The 9,425-nt window shown below is 52.0% G+C and overlaps 7 protein-coding genes across 7 annotated transcripts; 2 read left to right on the top strand and 5 right to left on the bottom strand.

The window, feature by feature from the left end:
• Positions 1–274: 274 nt before the first annotated feature.
• TRV_03690 (stress response transcription factor SrrA/Skn7, putative) lies at positions 275–1,676 on the bottom strand (the record flags this gene model as incomplete). The annotated part of the gene is made up of 2 exons (XM_003022163.1): positions 275–1,336; positions 1,455–1,676. Coding segments are annotated over 2 exons (1,284 nt in total), but the record flags the coding sequence as incomplete, so codon positions are not given.
• A 124-nt stretch (positions 1,677–1,800) lies between these two features.
• TRV_03689 (uncharacterized protein) lies at positions 1,801–3,172 on the bottom strand (the record flags this gene model as incomplete). Its single annotated transcript, XM_003022162.1, has 5 exons — positions 1,801–2,280; positions 2,421–2,671; positions 2,756–2,840; positions 2,983–3,041; positions 3,124–3,172. The coding sequence occupies 5 exons, from the start codon at positions 3,170–3,172 to the stop codon at positions 1,801–1,803; spliced, it is 924 nt and encodes a 307-aa protein (XP_003022208.1).
• Positions 3,173–3,687: 515 nt separating this feature from the next.
• TRV_03688 (uncharacterized protein) lies at positions 3,688–3,930 on the bottom strand (the record flags this gene model as incomplete). The annotated part of the gene is made up of 1 exon (XM_003022161.1): positions 3,688–3,930. One exon carries the CDS (start codon positions 3,928–3,930, stop codon positions 3,688–3,690), a length of 243 nt encoding a protein of 80 aa, XP_003022207.1.
• Positions 3,931–4,022: 92 nt separating this feature from the next.
• On the top strand, positions 4,023–4,770 carry TRV_03687 (uncharacterized protein; the record flags this gene model as incomplete). Its single annotated transcript, XM_003022160.1, has 4 exons — positions 4,023–4,233; positions 4,309–4,408; positions 4,465–4,676; positions 4,742–4,770. The coding sequence occupies 4 exons, from the start codon at positions 4,023–4,025 to the stop codon at positions 4,768–4,770; spliced, it is 552 nt and encodes a 183-aa protein (XP_003022206.1).
• Positions 4,771–5,255: 485 nt separating this feature from the next.
• Positions 5,256–5,531, bottom strand: TRV_03686 (uncharacterized protein; the record flags this gene model as incomplete). Its single annotated transcript, XM_003022159.1, has 1 exon — positions 5,256–5,531. One exon carries the CDS (start codon positions 5,529–5,531, stop codon positions 5,256–5,258), a length of 276 nt encoding a protein of 91 aa, XP_003022205.1.
• Positions 5,532–5,759: 228 nt separating this feature from the next.
• On the top strand, positions 5,760–6,962 carry TRV_03685 (NGG1 interacting factor Nif3, putative; the record flags this gene model as incomplete). Its single annotated transcript, XM_003022158.1, has 3 exons — positions 5,760–5,815; positions 5,921–6,099; positions 6,268–6,962. The coding sequence occupies 3 exons, from the start codon at positions 5,760–5,762 to the stop codon at positions 6,960–6,962; spliced, it is 930 nt and encodes a 309-aa protein (XP_003022204.1).
• Positions 6,963–7,020: 58 nt separating this feature from the next.
• TRV_03684 (uncharacterized protein) lies at positions 7,021–9,257 on the bottom strand (the record flags this gene model as incomplete). The annotated part of the gene is made up of 2 exons (XM_003022157.1): positions 7,021–8,907; positions 8,970–9,257. The coding sequence occupies 2 exons, from the start codon at positions 9,255–9,257 to the stop codon at positions 7,021–7,023; spliced, it is 2,175 nt and encodes a 724-aa protein (XP_003022203.1).
• Between the last annotated feature and the right edge of the window lie 168 nt (positions 9,258–9,425).

Below are 9,425 nucleotides of genomic sequence, written 5' to 3'. Positions count from 1 at the left end.
TAGTAGTAGTCGAAGAGACGTACCGTGGTGGAAGTAGAGGTCTATGTCGCTGGATCGGATGTTGGAGGTCATTGCGATGATGGGGGTGGAGTCGAAGCGGCGGATGAGACTGCAGGCCGAGACGCCGTCGAGGTTTGGCATGATGATGTCCATTAGTATGAGATCGTACTTGGACCCGCCCTGTATCTTGTTCACCGCCTCAAGCCCGTCGAGCTGGAAAACGTTAGCAAAACAAAAAGTAAATAACAGTAAAGTAGAGTAAGAGAAAACGTACTGCGGTGTCTACGATGCAGGAGAAAGAGTAGAGGAATTTCCCTCCGATCTGGCGACAGGTCTGGTCATCTTCGACGAGCAGGATGTGCGGACTCCGCGCCCAGCCTGGGTCCGGGTAGATGCTCTTCTTCCGGCCGTCGTTGCCGACTGGGTACTGCCGCCGTACGTCCGGGACGTCCATGTCCTTATTTGCAGAGGAGTTGGTGGGTAGCGGGTAAGGGATGTTGTTGACGTGCTCGCTGTACATGGGGTCTATGCCGTTGGTTGCGCCGACCGGGTAGACCACCTGCTCGAGCTCGCCGTTCATCTTGGGGTAAGAAGAGAGCGAGGCGGCCTGCTGCTGGGCTGCGGCGGCGGCAGAGGTGGGCGGTGTCATCCCGACGACACCACCGACGACGTTGACCCCGTTGACCCCGTTGACGGCCGCGGCGGCAGCAGCAGCGGCAGCGTTGGCTCGTTGCTGCTGAACTGCGGCTGCGGCTGCGGCGGCCTGCTGCTGCTGTTGTTGCTGATGATGCTGCTGCTGCTGGGGGTCGAGGGGTGGGGTGGCGGCGACTATCCCCTCGAGGGCGGAGAAGTTGAACTGGTTCTCTGCGGTCATCTCGTTGAGCAGCTTTGTTGCATGCTGTAAAGGGGAGGCAGCCGGGTTCTCATCTATGCCGGCGACCTGCGACGGGCTGAGATCGGTGGGCTGGGACTGGAAGGAGAGGCTGGCAGCAGCGGCGGCGGCGCGGGAGTCTCTCTTCTGGCGGGCGTCGAGGGAGTGGAGGTAAGTGAGGATGCAGTGGACGACCTGGTCGTGGCCGAGGACGGACTTTTGGACGCGGCGGACTTCCTGGAGGACCATCTGGTGCTCGATGCTGGTCTGGGAGATGCGCTCGGTGAGGTGCTGGAGCTGTTGCTGCTGGGCGAGGAGCTGGGAGTTGAGCAGGTCGAGCTGCTGTGTGGGGATGGAGTCTTCCTTGGCGGGCGCCTGCTTGCGCGGCGCCGGCGCCTTTCTGCGGATGTTGTCGAGCGAGTCCTTGTTGTCGGCCTTGAACTCGGGGTGTTTAAACTCCCACGCCTGTACACTTTGTAAGATATTGTCCACTTAAATAGTAATATATGGTCGACGTACACTGGGACCGTAGGGCGACTGGCCGGTCTCTTCGTTGTTCTGGCGCACTTTGTGGAAGTCGTACTTGTTGAGCTGGCGCACGAAGCTGGCGAAGTTGCTGTGCTTGAAGTGCTTCGGCAGGATGGACTTGGTGAACTTCTCGCACTACAGGATTATTAGAAACTGGATAGAAGTATAAGAAGCGAGAGAGAGAGAGAGAGAGAGAGAGACGGACCTCCAGGACGACGAAGCTGTCTCTGTCGTCTCCCCATCTGACGATCTGCGCATAGGACGGGTCTTCGAGCATCCTGCTGGGCAGTCAGTATAAGTCGAGGCAAAAGGGTAAGGCAAGGCAAGGCAAGGCAGGGTCTGGTCCGGTCTGCAGGCCGACGGAGGGACTCACTTGTAGAGCTTCCTGACCTATGCGCGAGTCAGTCATCATCATCATCATCAGTAAGAAGAGAGAGAGAGAAGAGAGAAAGACTTACAAAGTCGCTCGAGTTGCCGGCCGAGCCGCTGGGCGGAGGGTTGTCCATGGCGAGTTGCAGCCAGCAGCAGAGCGTAGAGAGTAGACGATAGAGAGTAGAGAGTAAAAGAGAAGAAGAAGAAGAGGAAGAAGAGAGAGATGGATGGAGGGAGGGAAGAGGGAAGAGGCTGTCGCTGTCTGGCCGGCGGGCGAGGACAAGGATGCAGGCGAGAAGCAGCAAAAAGAAAGGAAGAAGAAGAAGAAGAAGAAGCAAGCAAGCAAGCCAGGCCGTGAAGAAGAAGAAGAGAAGAGGAAGAAAGGAAGAGGAAGAGAGGACGAGACGAGTCGAGTCTCCAGGGGGGCGTCGCGAGGGAGGCCGGCCAAGGTCAGTCCATGGAAGAGAGACTGAGAGACCCTGAGGGAGACCTGAGAGAGACAAGACAGACTTGACAGTCGGGGATGGACAGGAAGGTCGGCGACGGTCGGTGATGTCGAAAGGGAGGAAAGGACTTAGAAGAGCAAGACTTAAGAGCAAGACTTAAGAGAGAGAGAGACTAGAGACTAGGAGACTAGAGAGTGGCCAACGCTAGCTAGCTCGTCGGGCTGGCTGGTCGAGTTGACTAGCCGGGCGTGGTTCAACCTTGTCGGAGGGGCGGATGAGACAGAGATAGAGATAGAGATAGAGATAGACAGATAGAAGAGAGATACAGTAGAAGAGACAGAAGAGAGACAGTAAAAGAGAGATCGAGAGAGAGAGAGAGAGAATACGAGGATGTTTTTGCCTTTTCCTTTCTCAAGGACTTCGATATCCGGCCTGGCCTGTCTCTGCCCCTTGGCTGGACAACTTAACAGTAACAACTACGGAGTAAGTTAAGGATAATTAAGATAATATCAGACAGTCCATGGCTATAACTAGCTACCTCTGGCTACCCTCGAGTACTTCTTCTCTTTCTTCTTGTTCTTCTTCTTGTTATTCTTCTTCTTCTTCTTCTTCTTCTTCCCTTTCTATCTACTTGCTGTGAAAACTCTTCCTGGCCTTCTCCACCGGCTAGCTAACCTCCCCCTAGTTCCTAGTTAACTAAGTACGAACCCCCCTAGCGAGCCATCCTCTTCTTGCTCTCTAACTTGCCGAAAGTCTTCAAGTCACCGCTTCTTCTCTCTCTCTCTCTCTCTCCTTCTTCTTCGTCTTCCTCTTCTTAGTCTTCTCTTTACTGCTACTATACTATCTTCCGTCTTGCCACCGCTAGGCTGCCCACTAACTAGTTAAAAAAGGACCCGACCCTCTTACTCCTCTTAGCCATCTTATCCTCTTTTCCAGTCCACTTTACTCTGTCCATCCTCTTAAGGTCCCCTTCTTAGCCATCTTGTCCTTTTCTTGTCCTTCTTCTTAGTCTTCTTAGGCTTCAATAGATCTTAAAAGGGGTCATGTGATGGAAGTTGAATGGATAGTGAAGAGGAAGATAGAGATAGAGAAGATAGAGAAGATAGAGAGGATAGAGAGGATAGAGAAGAAGAAGACATCTTTACTCTCAGGATAAAAGGATGCTCGTCAGATACCTATATACCTGTATTAGTTAACTGCCTCGGCCGTTGATGATACAGTAACAAAGTTCTATTAATCCTCTTGGTTTCCAAGTAGTTATGGTACGACTGTTTGAGATCTTGACCAGAGAACTAGTTAAAGGGGCATTAACAGGTAGTTATTCAAACACTTCTGCCCCCCGATGTCGCCCAAAACTCGCCATTCTGCTCTATCTTATCCGCAGTTGTTCGTGGATAACTAGTAGTTACCCCACAGACATATACTTGGTCTAGATAGACAACCAAGCCAGCAGTTGATAGTTATATTTATTTACAAGCAGAGCTCTACAAGTGAAAGACCAGTCAGCAGCAACAGAGTAGTTAACAAGTAACAACTGCAGCTAGAGAGCATCTTATCTCGACTTCCAACTTCATCCTCAACTTCATCCTCTGCCATGCCTTGGTCCCCCTGTCTGTCCGACTGCTTGGCGATGCCTCCACCGGCCCAGCCTCGTCTCTCCTTCAACTTCAACGAGTTACAGCCAGCATAAAACATCAACATCAACATAAACATCGACAGCAACGTCGGTCCACATCAATTGGCATCAACAGCAACCTCAATTCATCCTAAGACACACCAAGCAGGGTAGCCCTATAGCCATAGCCATGTTCAGACTCCCCTTCTCCCGGGCATCGGCCTCTCTCTCTGTCTCTGTCTCCCGCGCATTTCACTCCTCCCGCCCGCTCGCCGTCAGCCAGGGCGACAGCATCCCCGACCTCGACGTCCTGACTGAGAACTCGCCTGGAAACAAGGTCAACCTCGCCTCCGAGCTGGCCTCGGGCAAGGGCGTCATCGTCGGCACTCCCGGCGCCTTCAGTGCGTTTGACTCACTTTCCATACTTTCTATTTACTCTACCTCTACTGTCCGTATTGACTGACGATCTACTGCAGCACCCGGATGCTCTCTCTCGCATGTACCAGGCTTCCTCAACCATCCCAAGCTCAAAGACGCAGGCAAGGTCTTCGTCGTCTCCGTTAACGACGCTTTCGTGTTAGTCCTTGCCCCTAGCTACTTAGTCTATACATCGGTTGCTAACCTTCCCCTAGAACCAAGGCGTGGGGTGAATCGCTTGACCCGCACAAGAAGAGCGGTGTTCGCTTCCTCGCCGACGCTTCAGGCGAGTTCAACAGGCAGATGGACCTGCTCTTCAGCTCGGCCAAGGTCTTCGGCAACGACAGGAGCAAGAGGTACGCCCTGGTCGTCGAGGACGGGAAAGTAGTCAAGGCCTTTGTCGAGCCTGACAACACCAGCGTCGATGGTAAGTCATCTCTCCCCTTCCTACATTCCCATGCATGCATACTGACTGATTTGCTTGCTTTATAGTCTCCCGGGCTGAAAAGGTGCTGGGATAGATGGATAAACTAGACAGTAGATAAGAACCTTCTCATTCTCATGTATGATAGTTATTCTTTACTTTATCGTGACATGTTCCAGCATGCAACGTGCTTCCCCCACCTCTAATAATCACTGAATACTCGCGCTACTGCTTGGTCTTCTCCCATTGCTCGGGCGTATAGCATTTGGGCGTCCAGGCGTGGATGGCTGCTATCTCGGCCTTGAGCGCAGAGTTGACCAGTCGGTGCCGTGCGAGCGTCGTCTTGCTCTCGAACTGCGGGGATACTATTATTGCCTGGAACGCTTGGCCGCAACCGCCTACACATACACACACACCACCCATTAGCCATGCGATGCGCATATTCATATAGATAGAGTAGAGCGCTTGGGGAAGAGATACATACCTGATAGATCCTCGACTTCGACATGCTGTGCGTCAAGCTTGTTTGTAAGAATGGACCTTATGGAGTCGGGCGTTACGGCCGGTGAAGACTGCGGCTCGTTAGGCGCCGGTTGGGCCATGGTAGAGTATGAATAAGCTGGGCCGAAGAGGGCTGGAGTGGTTCTTCTCGGGGTTGTGATGACGGTTGGCCGGCGGAAGGCTGGTAGTATGCGGGAGGCGAGGCGGAAGGACATAAGTGGTGAAGCAGAGGAAGTAAGAAAGAAGAAGAAAGAGAAGAGGATGGCGGAAGAGAGGAATAAGAAAGTTTTTCTTGTCGTGAGATGCGATCAAGGTAAATGCGGAATGGGAAGAGAGAAAAAAAGTGACGCTGAGCATTAGTAATGGATGGGAGCGCGCTTGTATCTAGCCGCCGCTTACTTTAGCCGCGATGTGGAGAACTTTTGCCGCCCCACCTTAAGTAGTTTGTGTTGTTTTACCGCGGACTCGGACTCCATGAAGGTCTCATCAACATCCATCGTCGTCGCTGCCGGTCATCGTCCATTCGCACCAATTTACTCACGTTCACAGCCAATGCTTGCTACGTCTCTCAGAAACGCGTCCAGGATGGCTACCGTTTGCTCTCCCTTCTCCAAGGCCGTCGTCAGGTGCATGCAGAAGCTGTAAGGAACACTTTCACTGGTTACGACGAGATCTAGCTAACCTTGGCCTGCTATAGGTACCCGGAATCTCTTGCTGATAAGAGCTTCGATAACACTGGCTGTTAGTTCCCTGATTCATATGCATTCTGTTTACCACTTGCTAACACCATCTCTCGAAGTACTCCTAGAAGCACCACTGAACAAGCATCGCCGGCTCAACAACTCCGTCCTCCTGACCGTCGATCTCACAAAGGCCGTGGCTGATGAGGCCATTGCCAGAGGTGACTCCATCATCATCACATACCGTAAGTTTAACCCATTGACCGAAAGGGCATGGTCCAATTAACTAATGCTTGCCGCAAAAGACCCAATTATATTCCGAGGACTCAAGTCCCTTACCCTCGCTAACTCACAACAACAATCGCTCCTTAGACTCGCCCAGGAAGGAATAAGCGTTTACTCGCCACATACAGCCGTCGATGCCACTCCAGGCGCAATGGCAGACTGGCTGTGTCAGTGTGCAGTGCCATCTTCCGTCCAACCCCGTCCCTCAACCGAGACGATGTATCCTTCTCCCGACCCCCCAGCAGACCCGGAATTCCAAGATGCCGGCATGGGAAGGAAAATCACTTTCGAACAGCCCCTGCCCTTGAACGACATAATAGACTCCATTGCAAAGACTGCTTTTCCTCAGTCTAATGTTATTGGCACCGACACAGAACATACCGTAGGCTTCTCTATAGCTATACCCCAGGGATCTTCAGTGTCAGATATCACAATTTCTTCTGTTGCAGCTTGCCCTGGCTCGGGGTCATCGATACTCATGAAAAACGGAACTCCAGTGGCTGACTTGCTGCTGACTGGTGAGTTAAGTCATCATGAAGCTCTGGCTGCGATAGAGGCTGGTTCGGTGGTGATCACTCTCTCTCACTCAAATTCTGAACGGGGATTTTTACAGGGGCACATGCGTTCGAACTTGCATGAACGTTTGGCCCGGGAATGGAGGGAGGCACGTGCCAACAATGATTTGGGGAGGAGTGACAGCGATGAATCAGAAGTACAAGTGTTGAAGCAGATCTTTGCCGATGACAGTGTATGTATTGATGTTAGTCAGTCAGATAGAGATCCATACCAGGTAGTTTGCTGGCAGAACGGGAGGGAGGCGTGATCTCTTTTTCGCTCTTGTTGATAATATAATATAGAACTCTATTTACTTCCCATCTATCTTAACTCAAAAGGACTCTAATCTCCCCCGTTGTACGCGGGAACAGCGCTCTCAAACTCCACTCCTGTTCCTCCTCTTCATCCCTTTCTTCACCAGCATCTTTATCTGTATCTCCAACGCTTGCCTTCGCCTCATCAGCACCAACAATCATCCCCTCGATAAACTCAAAATCGCTCGCAAACGCCTCCACTGCCTCCTCCGTTACCCCCTTCACCAGTCCAGCACTGTTCACCCGTTTGAGGTTATCAGTTGCATCAACTAGCGCTGCAGGTAGGAAGTCATCTAGCTGCTGGCTCACAGCCGATAATGCAGCCGGCTGGAACTCAGGCAATTTGGCAACGGTTTCTAGTTTGTTCTTGCTGCTGCTGTTGTCCGACTCGCTACGGGCGTTATATCCCTCTAGAGCACGAAGCAGGGTATCCAATCCTGACTTCTCCAGTAAGAAATCGTGCTGGAACTTATGCAGCTCAGCCCGTAGATTGGCGAGAGTATTTGATAAGCTGCCCAGATGAGTCGAGGATGCAAATTCGTACGCCGACACCGCTGTACGCGCAGCAAGAATACAGTTGGTCTCAAAGATTGTTCGAGAAAAGCTGTCCTTGAGCAAATTGGTGGATTTCCTAGTTAGATCCAGCATCGGATCAAGCGTTGAGCGAAGGATAGGCGTGAACTCGTTTCCTTCCTCCCCTTCACCAAACGACTTGTTAAGAACCGCATGGCTGAAGGACGAGTCGTACGCTTTCATCAACTGTTCGAGACTCTCGATGCATTCAGTAAAGTACTCCGGTGGACTCAGGTCGTCTGGCGGTAGTAAGCCAGCAGAATCATTCGAAGCAGTCTTCACCCGATCCCGAACCAAGCTTTCAAAGTGCTCCATTGCGAAGCGCTCCAGCGACGAAAGCGTATCAACTAGCGCCGAATCGGCCCCTACAAGCTTGCTGAATGTTGTTTCATAGAATGCAAGTAGATTAGCCACTTTGTATATAGTAACTATATCATCGTGGCCTTGAACAACTAGTTCAACTCTTTGCTGCAGCGAGCGAGCAACGCCGCTTAGGTCTCGGGTGATTAGCTCCCGTAGCGCTTTCTGGCCATCAAATACAGGTTCGCCTTCTTCCCCGCGAGACCACGGCTCGCTCTTGATACCTGCCTCCATCCCCTTGGCAAGGTCATCTGCGTCCGAGACAAAGAGTGCCTCCAGTGCTTCTCGCTCAGACACAGTGGCGGAATGCACCCACGCAAGCATATCGCTCACGTACCGGAGTGGATCGTGCGCAGAAAACTCAATTGGCTTGGTATTTGCATCTGCCCCTTCGCCGGACAGAGCTATCGTAAGAGCGTGATGGAATGCATCGGACAGAATATATTCTCGAGCCTCGGCGAAGAAGTCGAGACAGCTATGGAACAGACTCGGTCTCTCAGCAAGGACTCTGATCCCTTTTCTGATCGTTCCTCCAATCTGTGGGTCTTCTAGGTTCAGTGATTTGAACTCCTTCTGAATCCATTTATATAGCTTGAGAAACGCGGAGTTGAGGTTCTTGGAGCTTTGCTCCATAATCTCCAGCCCTAGCTTTTGGTTTTCACTGCCCAGCAGCACCTCGCAATCCTTGTGTATTTGCTTTGTCCGGCCGAGGATGCTGAAAAATCTGTCATCCACGGGCTCCGACAGGGAGGTCAAAACTTGCACGTCTTCCTCGGGAAGAATGAAGTGTCTGTTGAAAGCATTGAGTAGGGCCTGTTTCGTCTCCGCTTCCTCTTTCTTAGTCGTTAAGGTAGACGCTTCTTCAAGTACCGGTCCAGTCTCCTTGTGAGCCACTGACAACCGATCTCGCATGTCCTGACATATCGTATTGAGGTTGGCTATTACATCGCCGATTCGAGAGAGTTGCTACATACAAAGACATTCCGTTAGTCTAGCTTCTCACCCCAAGTCATGAAAAAGAAACCCACCTCAGCAACCCTGCCGAAATCCTGTATTATCTTGCCATTGGAATCAATAACTTCCTTCTGGACGTCAAGTCGAAGAGTTCTTCTGGTCTCTGCGGTATTTTGGATCCCCCTACTGTCCAATGTCTCCAGCGCATCTCTGAATTCCGAGTCCGCATAGGACGCAGCCAGAGCGGAGTTGAGTCGATTGGCCAGTGCCGCCTGTCGCGGAGCTACATTCGCACCAGCAGGAGGTGTCGAGGACATCCCATTTGGAGATGAGCCGGCTCCGCCCGAACGAAGAGCAGCCATCCTGGTAGCCAGCTTATCTATATCTCAACTCGCATCTCGGGTGTTATTCTCTGGTTGGCCTGGCGGGCAGCGGGTGGGTGGTCCGGGCGTTACTCGAAGCGTGCACGGCCCTTCATTTTTCCGCGGTTAAATCCGTATTATGTAATCATGTCCCTCGGAAGGCGCAGG

This window comes from Trichophyton verrucosum (assembly GCF_000151505.1).
Source record: "Trichophyton verrucosum HKI 0517 chromosome Unknown contig00300_1.f1.exp, whole genome shotgun sequence".
Classification (NCBI taxonomy): Eukaryota; Fungi; Ascomycota; class Eurotiomycetes; order Onygenales; family Arthrodermataceae; genus Trichophyton; species Trichophyton verrucosum.
Note: the sequence above shows the minus strand (reverse complement) of the source record. Positions and strands in the feature narration are given on the sequence as shown.